General features: G+C 36.7%; 2 protein-coding genes across 2 annotated transcripts in view; both read right to left on the reverse strand.

Annotated features, from left to right (window-relative positions):
- LOC123557260 (uncharacterized) overlaps positions 1-20111 on the reverse strand; it is a 291086-nt gene that overhangs the window by 104846 nt on the left and 166129 nt on the right. The window lies entirely within an intron of this gene.
- LOC123559036 (deoxycytidylate deaminase-like) lies at positions 5215-19666 on the reverse strand. The gene is made up of 6 exons (XM_045350860.2): positions 19512-19666; positions 19181-19311; positions 18764-18867; positions 17199-17334; positions 9863-10070; positions 5215-6251 (listed from the first exon to the last, which is right to left on the reverse strand). The coding sequence occupies exons 2-6, from the start codon at positions 19305-19307 to the stop codon at positions 6191-6193; spliced, it is 636 nt and encodes a 211-aa protein (XP_045206795.2). The 5' UTR covers positions 19308-19311; positions 19512-19666; the 3' UTR covers positions 5215-6190.

Here is a 20111-nt window from a genome sequence, read left to right on the forward strand (position 1 = left end):
ATATCTTTGTCATCCATGGATGGATTTTCAAGTAACTACGCATAAATGTGTGGCACAGTAAGACGACGTGTCGCGTGCAAGACCCAGGTCTGTAGCTCAAAGGTCAAGGTCACACTTAGACGTTAAAGGTCTTATTTCATGATAGTGCATTGATGGGCGTGTCCGGTCCATATCTTTGTCATTCATGCATGGATTTTAAAATTATTGGGCATGAATGTGTACCACAGTAAGACGACGTGTCGCGCGCAAGACCCAGGTCCGTAGCTCAAAAGTCAAGGTCACAGACGTTAAAGGTCATATTTCATGATAGTGCAATGATGGGCATGTCCGGTCCATATCTTTGTCATTCATGCATGGATTTTAAAATAACTACGCATGATTGTGTGGCACAGTAAGACGACGTGTCGCGCGCAAGACCAAGGTCCGTAGGTCAAAGGTCCTAAACTCTAACATCGGCCGTAACTATTCATTTAAAGTGCCATCAGGGGCATGTGGTATCCTATGGAGACAGCTCTTGTTACTGGACTATAAAAATTCGAGGACCAAAAAAGTACTAGTAGAGGATATCTGTTTGTTTCAGTGTAAGATTGTGAAAAAAAATTCAGTGTGATGTAGTCATTTTGTCCTACCACTGAGTGGGGGAAGGACTTGTATAGGAATCGCCCCTGTCAGTCCCCTATGTGTCCCCACCAATCTCGTTGCGAATTGTTTTCTTTGTCAGAATATCACTGGAACTAGTACAGCTATTATGTTGATACTTAAAAGGTGTCTTTAGGTCATGAGACCAGTTCATATAGCAAGTCCCATAACTCTTTAACTAGCTATTTGACAAAAATAGCCCTTTTTCACTTGGAGAAAGCCTCATTATGCTGAGACATATTGTTTTTGCCCTGACCGTTAGTCCGTCCGTCACACTTCATTTCCGATCAATAACTAGAGAACCATTTGACCTAGAACCTTCGAACTTCATAGGGTGGCAGGGCCTATGGAGTAGACGACCCATCAAAAGTCAAGGTCACAGGGGCCTGAACATGGAAAACCATTTCCGATCAATAACATGAGAACCATTTGACCCAGAATATTGAAACATCATAGGAGGATTGGACATGCAGAGTAGATGACCCTATTGATTTTAGGGTCACTCTATTAAAGGTCGAGGCCACAGGGGCCAGAACATGATTTCCGGTCAGTAACTCGAGAACCATTTGACCTAGAACCTTCAAACTTCATAGGTTTATAGGACTTAAGAGTAGATTACCCATATTGTTTTTGGGATCACTCCATCAAAGATCACAGGGGCCTGAACATGGAAAACCATTTCCGATCAATAACTTGAGAACCACTTGACCCATAATGTTGAAACTTCATATTAGGGTGATTTGACATGCAGAGCAGATGACCCCTATTGATTTTGGGGTCACTGTTAAAGGTCAAGGCTGGAGGGGCCAGAACATGGAAATACATTTCTATTCCGTTCAGTAACTTGAGAACCATTTGACCTAGAACCTTCAAACTTAAGGGTTATAGGACTTGCAGAGTAGATGATATTGATTTTGGGGTCACTCTATCAAAGGTCACAGAGGCCATCCTTCTGTCACACTTCATTTTCGATCAATAACTGGAGAACCATTTGACCTAGAACCTTCAAACTTCATAGGGTGATAGGGCTTACAGAGTAGATGACCCTTATTATTTTTTGGGTTACTAGATCAAAGGTCAAGGTCACAGGGGCCTGGACATGATAACCGTTTCTGATCAATAACTTGAGAACCACTTGACCCAGAATGTTGAAACTTTATAAGATGATTGGACATGTAGAGTCTCTTGATTAAAGGTCACAGGGACCAGAACATGGAAAAGGGTTTCCGACCAATAACTTGAGAACAATTTGACCCAGAACCTTCAAACTTCATAGGTCTAAGGATGATAGGACTTATAGAGTAGATGACCTGTATAGTTTTCGGGGTCACTTGAGCAAAGGTCAAGTTCACAGGGGCCTGAACCGTTTCCAATTCACAACTTGAGAACCACTAAGCCCAGACTGTTGAAACCTAGTGGGATGATTGGACATGCCAAGTAGCTGATCCTTATAGCAACCAACCATCAGTGTCTCTTTGACTTTTGTTCATGTCCCCTATTGACTTCTTGCCTATTACTACTATGCATTGGGGGAGACATGCGCTTTTCTACAAAAGCATCTTCTATTTTAGAATTGTTTTCTTGGAATAAATACAGATATTGGTGTAACTTGAAATATGTTTTAGGACTATAAGAAAAGTTCACACGGCAGGTCCGAAAACAATGACTCTTGTTTTGACAAAAGTTTTTCCCTTTTCCACTTTGAATATGTTCAGTTGATATTCTACTTAACGGAATTTAATGTAGCTTTACATAGTGAAAGATGAGAATTACTCTAAATTAATAGCAGATTAGAATCTAGTCCAACCCGTTGCGTAATTATCACTTTCATTTCATTTTAGTTTGATATTAAACAGAAACGAAATGAAAGTGATAATTACGCAACCAATTTGGATTTTTTTTTTGATCCGATGACTATAGATCCTACAATTGACCTGGTTACTGGAAAGTACATAAATTACGCCGATTTTTAATAGTGGCTGCTTGTGACTGTGGACGGACCATCAGGGGAGGTAACTAGAGTCACGGATTGGGACTATAATTAGAATCATATCCCTAATATTTATAAAATTAACTCCCATTTTGTTTTCCCTAGCCATAACGGAATTCACAAGAGTCACTGCTATACTCGCAGAGTCGGCATCGTGTCTAGGCACCTTGTTGACAATTCCCAGCAAGCTCATATCTCGCGTTATACTCATCATAACTGAATAAAACTTTACACATGCCGTCCAAGCGACAATGCCAACTGACTGAATGACACCCGTTCCAACATTTTCTGTCATTTTGATGAAACTATATCCTTTTTTTGTACTTTGCCATTTTTTCCCACAAATTTCCGATTATAAAGAAGTCAATGTTTTTCAGTAAATTCACACCACAACTGAATGAGATTTCGAAAATCCCTTTCCCCATGATTCTGCAAAATAAATGACAGATCCAATATCTCTTGCAATCATTTTGATGAAATTATGCCCACATTTGAACTTTGCCATTTTTTCAACAAATTTCAGCGCGTTAGTTTCTTAGTAACTATACATCGTATGTCCATGGTACTTTCTGCTTGTTTACATTATAATTCTAATAGTATTAACTAGTTTCATCAAACTCAAATACTGTTAGTTTCCATCATCGCTACGGTAGATAGGATTGTATGACAATATCCCTGCGCAGAGGTTGAAGTTTCGTAACTCTTGGTGTCATTTTGATCTGCAAAATTAGATTGCAATTCCTGCTGTGGAGTCGAAGGGGGGATATAGAAATGCTGTAATTACACTTAAGTGTCTATTTGTCTGTTACTCACCCCTCACGCATATCCACCATCTCAACCCCACTCGCCTATAAAGTGTGTGTGTTCGGGTTTAACGTCTTTTCAACAATTTTTCAGTCATATAAACGATGGTGTCTACTTGTAGCAGTGAGCCGTAGACACGTGGCATGATACCCCACCCAGTCACATTATACTGACACCGGGCTGACCAGTCCTAGCACTATCCCCTTAATGCTGAGCGCCAAGCGAGGAAGCTGCTAGTACCTTTTTTACGTCTTTGGTATGACGCGGCCGGGGATCGAACCCACGACCTCCCGCACTCGAAGCGGACGCTTTACCACTAGGCTACCGAGGCGGTTTCGCCTATAAAGCAAATATTATTTTGCTCCCACATTGTGTGTGTGTAGGGGGGGGGGGGGGGGGGTGGAGATGGCATGTAGCATTGCTGCTCTCCACACGCCCGTCCGCCCGAACGTCCCGAAACTATTAGCCTGATTTGCTTCAAACTTTCACAGATAAACAAGCTTGATGTGCAGATGACCTTAAAGAAAGATTTTTTTCTGTGACTATTTTTCTGCAGTTATAGCCCTTTCATAGTTTTGCTATATAGAATATAGGGAAAAAAACTGTGTGTCCAACACGTCCCACACTTTTAACCTGATTTGCTTCAAACTTTCACAGATGAACAAGCTTAATGTGCAGATGACCATAAAGGAACTTTTGCTGTGACTATTTCACCGCAGTTATGGCCCTTTGATAGTTTTGCTATATAAAATATAGAGAACAGTCTTGTGTCCATCTCGTCAAACACTATTGAAAGGATATGCTCGAAAGTTTCATAAGGACCTTCAACTCGTCATACACGTTCAATGCATTCAAAATTGCTCAGATGCAAAACCTTTACTTCAAACTTTTAGTGGAACATCCTGCATGTGAAGATGGTCTGTACTTGGCTATTTAGAGGATGGCACAGTATGTGGGTGCATCCGTATCCAATGGCCAGTCCCCTACACTTCTCAGTAGTTTAATTACCATGTGTTGCTTCTGTTTCTTAATATTGTTATTATTGCAATCGTAGTATCCATTCACCCCGTCCCCCAGCCACATAACCTTCAGCGCATCACGCATGCGCGCGCACACACGCATTAGATTTCTCAGTACTGTTTCTGTCTTGCCCACCTCTCTCCCCCGTTAAAATTAAACCCCTTGCAGAATGCGAGTAGACATGATATACCTTTTTAAACTTTTCATCTTGATGACGAGCTTTGTTGTCTGCAGACAACTTTAATAAACTTAGATGGAAATCGATATAAATTGAAGAAAATGAAATACGTTAAACTGAAAAGCCGAAGAACCACAACTCTTTCTTTAATAACTAAGGTGGAAAGTAAATAGGTACAGCGAGTAAAACGTAACAGAATACAATGGATGTTATTTATTACTAAGGCTTTTAGAGTAGCATATGAATTTGGTCCATTTTACTTTCATCCTACCAAGAGGCGTAGATATTAACTTTTCGTCTTTCCAAAGCAATATCTATCACACGATTGGGAGTATTTTATAAAACTCTGTAAAACTGCTACAGATGAAAGCGACAGTGCAAGTTGCATTCAGATTGCTTTAGCTGTAAAATTATGGCCTTTAGTTCTTGTATGCTGTTTTATTCAATCTTTTCGTCAGTACAGAGCTTTCAATACAACGCTATAACATGATCCTCAGTTTTTGTATATTTTCAAAAGGTCGAGGTGTAAAAACACAGGTTAGTTCAAACTCTGATGGGAAGAAGGAAACACAAAACATTCTGGTATTTAAATGAAAATGGACATTTATTCAAAATGCCATAAATAACACAATATAAGTGTTATATTATACAATTAAAAAACTAAATTCATACATTCGGTCAATCATTTATTTGACAAGACATGGTCCTCTTAATTTAATGTGTATACATTTTCATTTTATTTTAAGTGATCATTTTCACAATATTTTATAGCATTAACTTTGACAATCTAGAAATGTTATGTTGTAAACATGAGAATAATAGTACACTTTTAATTAAAGCCTTGTTTCACTCTTACTGTTAACCAAATGTCCGAACAATCTTACAAACGTTTTGGAGAAAGTTAAGAAATATTGCGATTTTTCTTAGTTGAATCACTGATAAATTCATCCTCACGTATGCATAAATGTACTTGATATACCATATTAATTCAGAACAAATGTCCTTTTATCAATAAGTAAATGAAAGTCATTCTGTAAGGTGTTAAAAAAATGTTTGTTTCCGGTGTCCCGACCTACCCTAAATTTTTGGCCCGACCCTAAATGTTTTATGGCCTTGGAGAATATTTTCTTTCAACTTTTTAACAAAAAGTTTCAAAATTGCACTTTCTATGCTTTAAACATGGTCAGTGATGTTAGAAATCAACTTACTGATGCTCTAATGGCATAACCCCCTTATTTGTATTCATTTTTTGACACAAAAGTAATTTCCGAGAAGTCCCACTTAATAAAAGAAAATTCAGAAAAAAAAATATTCGACCTACCTAGTAGTACCCTAATTTTTTTGAGCATGTTACTGGAAACAAAGATTTTTTTAGGCCTAATGTATCTCATTAAAAGGATTCAACCTGCACATATAAGTAAGATAATATACACAGTTCTTCTATCCGCAAAAAAGTGTCAGGATATTTAAAGATTTTCTCCTGAGAAGGCGGAAATAAATTTTCGCTTCCATTAGATGCACAACATTATTAGAAGTAATGGGTTCTGTTTTGTGACGTTTTATAATGTGTTTTCAAAAATATCTTCGATCTTCAGAGTTCGACCAGTGCGTTCATATTTCCTGAAATAGATAGAAGCCAGTTAATTAATAATAGATACCTATGTATATTATAAAAAATTATATTCATTTAGTACATTCTAATGTATGGGCTAACCATAATTTCTTCTAAAAGCTTATACAGAACAACTAGTAGCTGTGGTAAATTCGTTATGATCTATTTATGCATTTTAAGAAACAAAACTGTCTTTATATAAATGAAATAATTTCAGGTGTACGTCGTCTCGTTTTCCTAAGACACATTCGATTTAACCCTTATCATTCTGGGTACGACTGATTCTGTCTTTGCGATCATGATCAGCCTGCGCATCCGTGCAGTCTGATCATGACCTGCACTGTTCGCCATTCAGTCAGTATTGTTTTGGTATGCATCCCTTTTAACAGTTTATGATACTGTCCAAATTGAAAGATAGAAATTTAGCAGGGTAAGGGTTAAGGGTTAGGAGTTTATCATCAAAACACAAAAGATATTTGGTAAACAAACAACATCTTTACCAACAATCTACCTGTCCATTACATATTCTACTGTATTGTCCCGTACGACTGAAAATATTCTCAAAAAGTTGTCTTCCTTTAAAAATTAATGCCATATCTGCCACGAGATAGTTAGGGAGCTAACACGATATAAACTTTTCAGGAAATGTTCGCATTTTTCAGAAAACATTTCAGCATTAAATAGTATTTTCCCTGGAAAGATTTAGCGCAAAATTCCGGGTTAATGGTTTGAACTGCCATGAAATGCTGGGTAGCTATCACGTTAATATTTTAAACTTTCCAGCAAAGTTGTGCACTTTTCTGAAAACGTTATCACCACCATACAATAGCCTAAAGTTTCTTGGAAATAAAAAGCATATCTAGAAAAAATGATTTATTGATTTAATGATTTAATGATAATATTCTAAACTTTCCAGAAAAGTTATGCATTTTCTGAAAACATTATCGCAATAAATTTTTGTTTTCAAGATATGCTTTTTATTTCCAGGAAACGTTAGGCTATTGAGATAAAGTTTTCAGAAAAGTCCGAAATACCAAAATAATTGCTGCAAGTATCGAGATAGCTATCTTGCTAATAAAAGTATCGAGATACTAATGTAAATTTTCGCAGGAAACTTTCGACTATTGAAATAATCTTTTCAGAAAACTTCGCTTTATCAGGATAACATTTTGTAAGTATCGCCATAGCTACCTAGCTATCTCGTGGCAGAAATATGCCACCATATGGTATTTTTAAATTTTCTGAAAAGTTTATCAGGCTATTATACCTATCGATGATGAAACATTTAGTTTATACTAAATCTATTTTAGGTTAACAACATATATTTAGCACTCTCGACACATCATTCCTGATGGAATCAATCGCCATGACGGTATGAGAGAGGAGAAGCCAGTTTCCCTACTAATCTTAAGTACCAATGGAGCTACTGATACAATTTTCATGTCTTTGGTATAACGCGGTCAAGGATCGAACCCATGACTTCCTGTAGTCGAAGTGGAGGCTTTACCATTCGGCTACCGAGGCGGTCACACACCCGTTGTCTAGTAAATTGAATTGTTATTGCTTATCCACAGTTACCTTCAAGTTTTGTATGCAATCATTCTTTATAAATATTTCTGGAGCATAATAGAAAACATAAGGATACCAATTCACGCCCATCATAATCAATTACGTCACCAATACTAACATACAATCATGTTATGTTTATTTGCATCTCAAGGTAATCTGATTTGAGGTCATATATAAACATTGCATAGGCCTAGGAGCATACGGGGATCAACATCCCTAACATCAACGAACGGACGGCAACATATGCTCCCCTACCCTCATCAACAAGCCCATCACAACCATAGGCTTTCATTTTTAAAGGGGTAAAAATGCCTATTTTAAGTGTAGATCAATCTTGAATCCCCCTTCCCGCGCCGTCACCATCCATACTGCTTCATTTGTATGGAAGTGTTATCTGATATGTAATATCTAGGTAAATGCTTGGTCAAGCCTTTCATAACCAATATGTTATGGACCGAATAGGGAAAAAACCCGTTCGACATTTGACCTCCCAGTGTGTCATTGACCTTTGAGTTAGGGATCTGGATATTGTGCATGACACATCGTCTCATTATGGGGAACATTTGTGCCAAGTAGTATTAAAATCCCTTCAAGGATGAAGAGTTATGGACAGGACAGAAAAATAAAACACTACTAGGGTCTGGGTGTTGGGCATGACACATCGTCTCATTATGGATACGTTCCAAGTATAACTAAAATCGTTTCAACGTTGACAGAGTTGTTGACCGAACAGGAAAAAACCGCTACTGACCTTTGACATCTCAGTATGACCTTAACCTTTAGGCTAGAGTTATGAGTGTTGCGCATGACACGTTGTCTCATTATGGGATACATTTGTGCCAAGTAAAATTAAAATCGCTTCAAGGATGACAGAGTTATGGACCGAACAGAAAAAAACACAACACTTCTGACGTTTGACTTCCAAGTGTGACCTTGACCTTTGAGTTAGGGGTCTGGAAATAATGCATAAAATCGCTTCAACGCTGACAGAGTTCTTGACCGGACAGAAAAGAAAAACACTATTGACCTTAGACCTCTCAGTGTGACCTTGACCTTTGGGCTTGAGGTCTGGGTGTTATGCTTGACACGTTGTCTCATTAAGGGATACATTTGTGCCAAGTTAAATTAAAATCCCTTCAAGAAAGACAGTGTTATGGACTCGACAGGAAAACTAGATGCCCACGTGCAACATGTCGAGCCCCCCACCCTTTGACCTTGACCTTTGAGATAGAACCTTCGGTTTGCACATGACACTCCGTCTCATTGGGTTAAACATTCATGCCAAACATAAACAGCATTCCACAATGTACGTCAAAGTTATGGGACGGACAAGATCTGATATGACCTTTGACCTCCAACTGTGACCTTGACCTTTGAGATAGGAACCTGTTTGCACATGACACCCCGTCTCACTGAGGTTAACATTCATGCCAAATATAAACATGATTACAAGATCCATGCATGTCAAAGTTATGGTCCGGACAAACAAATCCGGACGCACGGACGAACGACACAAACGCACGCACGCACGCACACACGCACATACACCGAACAGCCATTTGGACGACTATAAGCGGGCTCAACAAAAAAATACTGATTTAAACCTCCAAGTGTGTTTTCAACGTTTGAGCCAGGGTTCTGGGTATTGCGCATGACACATTGTCTCATTATAGGGCACATTTGTGCCATGTAATATTAAAATCCCTTGATGGATGGCTGCGTTACTTACTGGACAGGAAAAAAGCCCTGACGACCTTTTGCCCTCCAAATATGACATTGACCTTTGAGCTAGGGGTCCAGGTCTTGCACATAACATGTCGACTCATTATTGGGACCATTTGTGCCAATTTATATTGAAATCCCTTGATGGATGACAAAGTTACAGACCAGAAACAAAATCTGGACGAACGAACGGACGGACAGACCGACGAACGCTGCAGTTACTATATGCCGCCCCCAAGGGGAAGGGGGCATAAAATATGGATAGGGTTACCAGATTTGACCTCAACCCCACTTTGAAAACACTCATAGGTCAATGTAATATATTTACTTGGTTTTGACGCCCGCTATGTTTAACATTAATCTTGAAGCTTCTGTCGCTTTTTTATTGTTGTCTTCATAGTATATCACGGATTTTATTCCTGCCTGTATCAAGAGTTTGGCACACTCATTACACGGGAAATATGTCACATACATAGTAGAGCCACGGACATCTGAAGACATTTTGTTTACGATTGCATTCATTTCGGAATGGCAAACTGAAATAAAAAAAAAATATGACGTGGGTGTCTGTAGAGGATATCATTCGCCACAACATAAATTTCTATATAATATTACATATTACAAAGTCCATGCACCTAGGTGACAATTTCTAACTTCAACGTGGGTAAACTGAATGTTGGTTTAAACATATTTATTCCCAAGAATATACATAATTATGTTAACATACTAACTTTACAAGCACAGTTGATGGAAAGAATTAGAATGATTGACAAGTCTTATAGAGTTCTTCTCCTAAAAATTGAATGTTGGAATTAAAATTATTACGCAAATCCCAATATCTTATTCCCGTGTATGAAAATGTCTAAATTGCATATGTGTGACTGGTTGTTACAAATTACATTCACCTATATGACAATTTTAATTTTCATCTTACTAAATTGAATGTTGCAAATCACATTCATTTAACTGGAAGGATATAACGACATAACCTTTTAATTTTTTAGCTTCAGTTTAACTTTCTTATGACATCTATAATGCTTAACGACATTATCTAAACTGTATTCTCAATGACGTTACATTAATGACATTTTAAATTACTCACTTAATTACATTAATTCTTAATTATATTTTAAATAACATTTTGAGCTACATTATTACTTGCGTTCAAAATTACATTCTTTATTTCATTCTTCCTTTGACATGAACATAACATTAATGTGAATGAAATTCTTAATGTATTAATATTCTAAATTAAAATGCAATGTCTCATAAAGAATTTTCATGTCACATTAAAATTTCCATATTACAGGAAAATGTAATTAAGAATATAATTTAGAATGCGAGAACGAATGTAATTAAGAATGTCATATCACATTAAGAATATAATTTGTAATGTAATGTCAAATTAACAATTTCATGTCAAATTGAAAATGTAACAATACGAATGTAATTTAGATGATGTCATAAAACATTATGACTTTTCAAAGTTGCAACATGGACACACGGAATTAGGAGTTTTCATCTAGGTGCACAGAGTTTGTAATAACGAATAGCAATTTGTATTGTAAAATATATGTTTGTATTACACGATTCGTAGTTGCTAACTTTTTACTCATACTTTCAGTTGCTTTGTTAAATATCGCCTGGTCTGAAATAAGGGTTATAACATGTTCAGACAAGATTGCCATAATGTCACAATATACGCCCGTCATAACAAAAGGAAGTTAATCTTAAATTTTCTTTTTAATTTTTTTTAAGTGCGCTCAAAAATCCTAACCAGGTAGAGATACAAAATACACCTAAAATTGGATGTAACATGCATGCTGTACCACAGACAAGTGGTCTCAATTTTTCCCTACGATCAGTAATAAAAAGTTACGATATAAGCTATAACAAAGGGAAGTAATTCTAAAACTAGGGACCTGGTTCTTGTGCATGACACTCCGTCTCATGGTGGTGAACATTTGTGCCAAGTTATATCAAAATCTCTCCATGCATGAAGAAGAAATGCTCTGGAAAAAGTCATTCTTGTATCTGACCTTTGGCCTTTAAGTGTGACATTGACCTTAGACCTAGGGACCTGGTTCTTGCGCATGACACTCCCTCTCATGGTGGTAAACATTTGCACCAAGTTACATCAAAGTCCCTCCATGCATGAAGAAGAAATGCTCCGGACAATGTAATTTTTGAATTTGACATTTGACCTCTAATTGTGACCTTGACCTTAGACCTAGGGACCTGATTCTTGCACATGACACTCCGTCTCATGATGTTGAACATTTGTGCCAAGTAATATCAAAATCCCTGCATGCATAAAGAAGATATGCTCCGGACAAAATTTGTGGACACTGCCGGCCCGCCTAAAGGAATCATTATACTAGGCCATAAACTTTTAGAGCTATGAGCATCACAAACAAAAAAATCCATATTTTGGCTATTTCAAGGGCCGTAACTCTGTAATTAGCGCTAAAATCTCAAGAAGAATGCCAAGTGTGCAAGGTCACATCATGAAAAACACTCATGCAAGGTCTCATGAATTTACATCAAATACTTTTTGGGCTAGGCACGTCATTAGGTGAGAATGTGCATTTTCGACTATTTAAGGGGCCATAACTTTGGAAACAAGGGATGGAGCCAGACGAAAAAAATAGGAGATGCGCAAGTTTATATCATGATAAAGACTTATGGAAGTTTTGATCAATTTATATGAAATACTTTTTGAGCTAGGCGCGTCACAAGGTGAAAATGTGCATTTTTGACTATTTCAGGAGCCATAACTCTGGAAATAGGGGAGTGGTGGGGGGGGGGGGGCGGTGGCAGACGAAAAATAAAAGATGCGTACCCAGTGGGCATTCGACGTCGTAACGACGTTGATACGACGTCGGATACGGACGTCGATTCAACGTTACATTTTGGTTGAAAATGTAAGTTTTTTAGACGTCGAAATCTGACGTCGATTAAACGTCGGTTTTCTGACGTTGGTTAGACGTCATATTTCTGATATTTATAATATCAGTTTTCTTTCCAAGAAATAGAGGATATTTGTTTGTTTTAGTGTAAGATCGAAATTTCTTGCATACCAGACGGGGATTTCCTGTATTTTTACCGGTGCTGGAAAAATCCATATTACACCCCGGGATGTAAAGTGACTCTCGTGCTTTAAATGACGTATTACGAACTACATATATGTAGAAGATTTATGTAGTTATTTATATTTTATTTCGAAAAACGAAATAAAAATCCAATACCTTGACAGTTCCTCTTTGTTCCTGATAGTATATTCCTCGATTCAAAACACGTTATTTATCAAAAATTCATAACGTTACGCTGGAACTGATATAGAGAATATTAGGTTACTGTCTGATAAATTTAAATTTATTGGGCGAGTTGAAGAAAATATATTAGGCGAGGCTCTGCCGAGCCTTATATTTTTTCGTAGACGAGCCTAATAAATTTAAATTGTTTCAGACAGAAATCTAATATTCTATTTATCCTACCTACTCAGAAAATTGGGGAAAAGTCGTTGGAAAGAGCAACAGCGTGCAGACTTGACGTCATATATAACGTTTGCAAGTGCTATTCAATTTATAGATAAAATTGAAAAAATGCAATAACTTTTTGTTTCTGGATAAAAACTTTTGATATTACCACTTATTTTCTTAGTTGGAACATTTCCAATACAATGATAACAGTTTCAATGAAAAATTTGGAAAAAATTGTTTTTAAAATTTCCGGCTGATGTGCTGTAAAAGTGAAAAATAGCGAAAACTTTTTTGTTTCACGATAAAAACCTTTGATTTGACCACTCATTTTCTAAGTTCAGACATTTCCAATACAATGGTGATGGTTTCAGTGCAAAATTTTGATAAAATATGTGATTTCAAAAGTTCCCGCAAAAGTGATATCTTGACAATGACTAGATAAAGCAAAGTTTATTAGGCAGGCTGATTTTGTGCTATATCTTGTATGAGGGTAGGATAAAAAACAAAACCGGAACTAAACATTGTTATTTGTCTTTGAAACGTTATGACGTCTTTCCTGTTTACGGACGTTGATTTCCCGCGCTTTGTTTAAATACGCTGCTATAAGAAATAGTTCTAAAAAGAAAGCCGTTCGACTGATTTTATTTTTATTATTATATCTTTATATCGGTATGCAAGAAAAAGATTCTGTCACTGGTTATAGGTGCAGATGGGAATATCCGGCTCTCGGGTAACTGTTTAGGCGGTAACTCGGTAGGAACCTCGTTACTGCCTAAACAGTTACCCTCGAGGCCGGAAATTCCCATCTGCACCTACAACCAGTGAAAGAATCTTATAATATTTCACCGAGTGAACACTATAATGCAATATTTTCATGAGTGGCGCAGCCACGAGTGAAAATGTAAATTATGGTGTTCACGAGTGAAATATATTTCGATCTTACTAAAACAAACAAATTTTCTATTTATTTTATGCATTTTAATGGTTTTAACCAAATTATATCCAGTTTGTCCGCGCAACGTCACGTACATCGTATCATGACGTCATAATACCGTGACGTCAGAATATCTTTGTAGAAAAAATGTTAATAGTTCTATTATGTTTCCTGTTTTCTTTTACATTTATTTTTAATAGAATTTAAATATTTATAATCCTGATATTATCTTTATACATTTATACCTTTAATGAAGTATATTTTGCAAGGAATTTTCTTTTATTTATAATTCATATTCTTTCGCATTCAAGTGTAGTTCCGTACCAGTGAAAAATAAAAATGATATTTTCACTGTTTGAAACAGTGAAAATATCAATTTTATTTCACTGATAAATTTCAATATTCCACTGAAGAGCATAAAATAAACAACATTAATCATTTTTTCTTAATAAATCATTTTATTTATAATGTAACACTAAAATTCTTTTCAGTCGACATCTATCGTCATGATAAATAAGGTCAACATAAATTCGTTGAAGTCAGTGGAGAACTTCCTGCTTTGATTGTTGAATCTCTCAAAATTATCACAATTATCAGGGCAAACTTCATCTGAAATATATAAAATTTGAATGTTCAATTAGAGCTACTTCAAAGGCATTCTGAAAGTTTAAATTTTAAACATTATATTCAATGTTAACTCTTCTATCAAGTATGTTTATAAGTTTTATTATGCCCCCCTTCGAAGAAGGAGGGGTATATTGTTTTGCAGATGTCGGTCGGTCGGTCGGTATGTCGGTCGGTCTGTCGGTCGAAATGTAGACCAATCCGTTTCCGGACGATAACTCAAGAACGCTTGGGCCTAGGATCATGAAAATTGATAGGGAGGTTGATCATTACCAGCAGATAACCCCTATTGATTTTGAGGTCTGTATGTCAAAGGTCAAGGTCACAGTGACCCTGAATAGTAAAACGGTTTCCGGATGATAACTCAAACACACTTGGGCCTAGGATCATGAAAGTTGATAGGGAGGTTGGTCATCACGAGCAGATGACCCCTATTGATTTTGAGGTCTGTATGTCAAAGGTCAAGGTCACAGTGACCCTGAATAGTAAAACGGTTTCCGGATGATAACTCAAGAACACTTGGGCCTAGGATCATAAAAGTTGATAGGTAGGTTGGTAATGACCAGCAGATGACCCCTATTGATTTTGAGGTCAGTATGTTAAAGGTCAAGGTCACAGTGACCCTGAACAGTAAAACAGTTTCCGGATGATAACTCAAGAACGCTTCGGCCTAGGGTCACAAAAGTTGATAGGGAGGTTGGTAATGACCAGCAGATGACTCCTATTGATTTTGAGATCAGTATGTTAAAGGTCAAGGTCACAGTGACCCTGAACAGTAAAACGGTTTCCGGATGATAACTCAAGAACACTTGGGCCTAGGGTCACGAAAGTTGATAAGGAGGTTGGTCATGACCAGCAGATGACCCCTATTGATTTTGAGGTCAGTATGTCAAAGGTCAAGGTCACAGTGACCAGAAACAGTAAAATGGTTTCTAGGCAATAACTCTAGAATGCTTGGGCCTAGTGTCAGGAAAATTGATAGTTAGTTTGGCCATGACTAGCAGATGACCCCTATTGACTTTGAGGTCATTAGGTCAAAGGTCAAGGTCACATACAAGGAACAGTTAAAACGGTTTCTGATCTTCTTGTCCAAAACCATAGGGCCTAGGGCTTTGATATTTGGTAGCTTTCAAATTTGGACCACATACACATTGTTTTGTACCGAAATGAAATTTGACATTGATTTTGACCTTGAGCTAGTCTTGAAATTTGAAACATTCAAAAATGGCTCAGTGGATGGCGCCAGGATCACTCTGTAATCTCTTGTTAGGTTAATAGGTTAAAGGTCAAGGTCAGATTAAACCAGAATGGTAGAACTTTTGTTTTATATAATACAGTGAGCATATAATTTCTGTTCCTTGTGCAATTATTGAATGCATCAAGGGGGGCATTTCGTGTTCGACGAGCTCTTGTTTTATAGTTAAAGTTTCTTGTTCTTACGAATTGTATGAATTTTCTAAGGCGGATAATAACTGATATGATAAGTCAAATAATTAAGAAATAAATATTAAAATACTTACTTTCTACAAATCGTATTGAATAATAATCCATACAGTTGCTCTAAATGTCTGCAAATATCAAATTACCACGAGAATGTGTAAACATCTCTGCGAGTTGCGTGTGTCTAAGTAATTTAGCTACATGTGTAAAGTTCAATGCTGGGTCAGATTTCGTAACTAATGTTCCCGTTTTGATCCAGGTATATCATTGGAAAAGATAATTGTGTTTTGCTGCGAAATATTAAAAAATCCGACATGTATCCAACGTCGCTTAGATGTCTACTACCAATGTCTGTTAGACGTCTTGGTTTCAACGTCTTTTCGACGTTGCATTCAGGTCGCCGGCGTCGCGACCTAAATTCAACCAATATCCAACGTCGATTCGACGTCTTATGCCTGTTGGGTAAGTTCTTATCATGCTAAAGACTCATGCATGGTTTCATCAATTTATAGGAAATACTTTTTGAGCTAGGCACATCACAAGGTGTAAATGTGCAATTTTACCATTTCAGGGGCCATAACTCTAGAAATAGGGGGCGGAGCCAAACAAAAAATAAGAAGTGCGCAAGTTCATATCATGATTAAGACTCATACAAGGATTCATAAATTTATATCAAATACTTTTTGCGCTAAGCGCGTCACAATGTGAAAATGTGCATTTTTGACTATTTCAGGGGCCATTACTCTGAAAATAGGGGGCGGAGCCAGACGAAAAATAGAAGGTGCGCAATTTCATATCATGTTCAAGACTCATGCAAGGTTTCATCAATTTATAACAAATACTTTTTGAGCTAGGCGCGTCACAAACATTTTCCGACGGTCGGATGCACGGACAAGACCATATCTATATGTCCCCTCCACTAAGTGGTGGGGGCACAATAATGCTATTTTATGGCCCAAGTATACCTGTCATTCCAAATAACAGAGGAAAGCAACGGTGACATTAAAAGTCAATAGAAGGTCCGTGGCCTGACGTTGAAATACAAACCTACTGACGTTCGATATTGTTCTTATTTTATACTTGGGACATCAAAAATATCGTTTACATAACCTCATTTCAAACAAGTAAATATATGTGATTTCATTTCAAATTTTACAGCAGTTTATTGACAGTATTTTGATTACCATAATAATTCTTATTTTCTAATTCTTCGACAGAATCCTTGCCCCATGGCAAAACGTCATCGCTACATCTGTTTGGCATACCGTTATACCCAGTGCCGATAATTCGTTTTTCTGCATTTACTATACATGAACCCACCTTCAAAAGAAATATATGGAAATATAGAATTATGAAATAAACAACAATGAAGAGTAAAACTCGTTGGTAGTTGAAACGATAATTCAGGCAGTTTAAGTTAACATAAAGTTAATAAATTTTCGTGTATTTACAGTACTATGTATTAGGTTTAAAATAGTACACACTGCACACATATATAGATAAACACAGCATAAATGTGTACTACCACTAAAAAACTGGCCTTTGTTTTAACAATGATCGAACTGGTTCTGCATGACATTTAATTATGAATGCAGTTCTATATGCAAACTTAATTTATATATTTAGTAAAATTAAATACTTTTAGTGAGGATTTATACATTTGAAGTAAATTATTGTAGTGAAAGATCTGAAGTTTATGGTAACGTTGGCGTGGTGACTTTATTGTAAAACAGAACAACAAATGTACAGTTTGTTTTCGTAAACATCATGTTTGTAAACATTAAGGATTGCGTTTTGTAACCTTAACTCGGGGTTCCATATTTTAATTTGTCTTGTATAAGGAAAACGTGAGCTCAAGCTAAAACAAAACATAATCAAAAAGTAGAAAGGTCATTTTGCAAGTAGAGAAAACTTGGTTTGAAAACGTGTAAACACGGATGAATTTGGTTTGAAAACGTGTAAACACGTATGACCTAGTAATCAAACTGTAGTACATGCGCTATGGACACGACATATCTGTTTATATTTCAACATCTTACCGTCATCTATCCGGTATGCGCATGCTCACTGGGAGACAACTGAGCCGAGCTGCTAAGCTAGTTTAAGCCTTATTTATTTATTTTATTTGTTTCCTTTTTTGTTCAAAACGTCGATTTATTTCCAGGTAAGGCCACACCAAATGGGGGGTTTTCACCCCCAGAATGGTACTTTGCACCCCCAGTTTTGGAGACAGCTGTTATATATCTCATAGTGCAAGAAACACTCAGTTTTCACCCCCAAATCTAAATGGCAGTGGGAACACTGGAAAGCACAAAACAATATTGGAGTCCGGTGTTGAGTGGCTGACATGTATTTCTGGGACAGTTTGTCATTTTAACCTTCAATATTTAAGGATCTTTTGTCCTTTTATGTAATTTCAAGCCTTTTTGATATGACACTGTTTTGGCAGTGGTTGTTGATTCATGCGACAAGGTTTTTTTTCCTTCAAATCGCTCCTCGCCCGCTCCAAGAATAGGTGAAATCCAAAGAAAAATATTTTTATTTTTATTTCGCTCGCCCGCTCCTATTTTTTTCTCTCGAAAAAATCCAATGACCAAGAAATTAATTTGGTGTGGCCTAACCTTTTTATTTAACGCCAAAAATTGCAAAAAAAAACCAACTTTCATAATCCACTCAGTTTTCATTTTGCTCTTGCATATCGGAATATTGAAATCGGAATATTAAAGTTCAGAAAAGTGGGACCTGCTACCTGTCTATTTGGATCTTTGCTCCTCTGTGCCGTTATCAGGGCTATACCCATGAAATACTCCTTCCAACTTAAATAGTCCGATCTCTTCTCGTTCTTTGACATTCCTGCAAATAAGAAATGTTCGATTTTCATTCAAATGAAAATAGTTACGTCAAATCATTTATTATACTGACTAACGTTGAAGTGTGCTGTTGGCAAGACCTAAACAAGTTTAAACACACCTGTTCCCGTAATAAAGAAACTTGATTTAAAGATTTCCGATTGACGATTATACGGGAATAGACCAAACATTTCCGTTATTTATGCTTTCTCTTGAACAACGCAGTTATGCAAGAAAATCCACACTTCACTGGCAATATTTTGCTCTTAATCTAAGTCTACTGTCAAGGAGTAAATAAAACTGCTTTTAGTACGCACCTGGGAATATGGTAAATGCCGAGTTTTCATCTTGGCAACCAGATCCACTGGTAGATGGTTTTTGCTGCTTTGGGGAGGAATGTCCGGTCGCACTTGGTATTTGTGTTTGCTTACGTTTTGGTGGCATTTTACTGAAATACATTTTGAAATGGAAGATTTTTCTCAGTTTGAATATTACATTTTTATTTTAATATACATTAAACATCTCTAAATCCTTTAGACATATATATATCTTGAAGAAATAATTTCATAAAAATGTATAGATATTACTCGTATGAAACAAATGATCATACTGAACCAGTAATATTTGAATTGATTACAATCGATATACCAGTTTTCCTCAAAATATGTCACAATCCAAAAATGAAGCTTTGCTTGGAGAGTGTTAATCCCACATCTAACAATTACTTCACTCTTTCAACTGTAGTGTTATCTATCATGTACGCTCGTAATTAGATAACTATCTTGTATAAGGTTATTCAAATGAAATATATGTAGTGCATTTAGTGATAAAAGATTATAACAAATAAATCATTATTATTACAAACCAGGATTGCAAAGATAACAGTGTTGTTATCAATAGTGACCCATTATCAGTGTGGTACATGTGTATAATAGTTTGTTTGACAAATTACACAATCTGACTACGTAACCAGGGTCATGAGTTCGAGTCCCCGCTCCACCAACGTAAAATAATTACTAGCATTTAGTGTGTATAGGTGCTTGACACCCTGAAGAAACAAACAATCTCCTAAAATTGGGGTGTCTTATGTATCAAGCACTACGGCAGGGGGCTGTATCACGTTACACAAGGAAATTATCGATTTAATGATGATAAATGTCTCGATTTTGTAATTTTTGTAACGGCTGCGACGGCTGAATATGAGTCTATCAGTTCGGCAGTTTGTATTTTTTGTTTAGAAGGAGTAAA

This window comes from Mercenaria mercenaria, chromosome 5 (assembly GCF_021730395.1).
Source record: "Mercenaria mercenaria strain notata chromosome 5, MADL_Memer_1, whole genome shotgun sequence".
Classification (NCBI taxonomy): domain Eukaryota; kingdom Metazoa; phylum Mollusca; class Bivalvia; order Venerida; family Veneridae; genus Mercenaria; species Mercenaria mercenaria.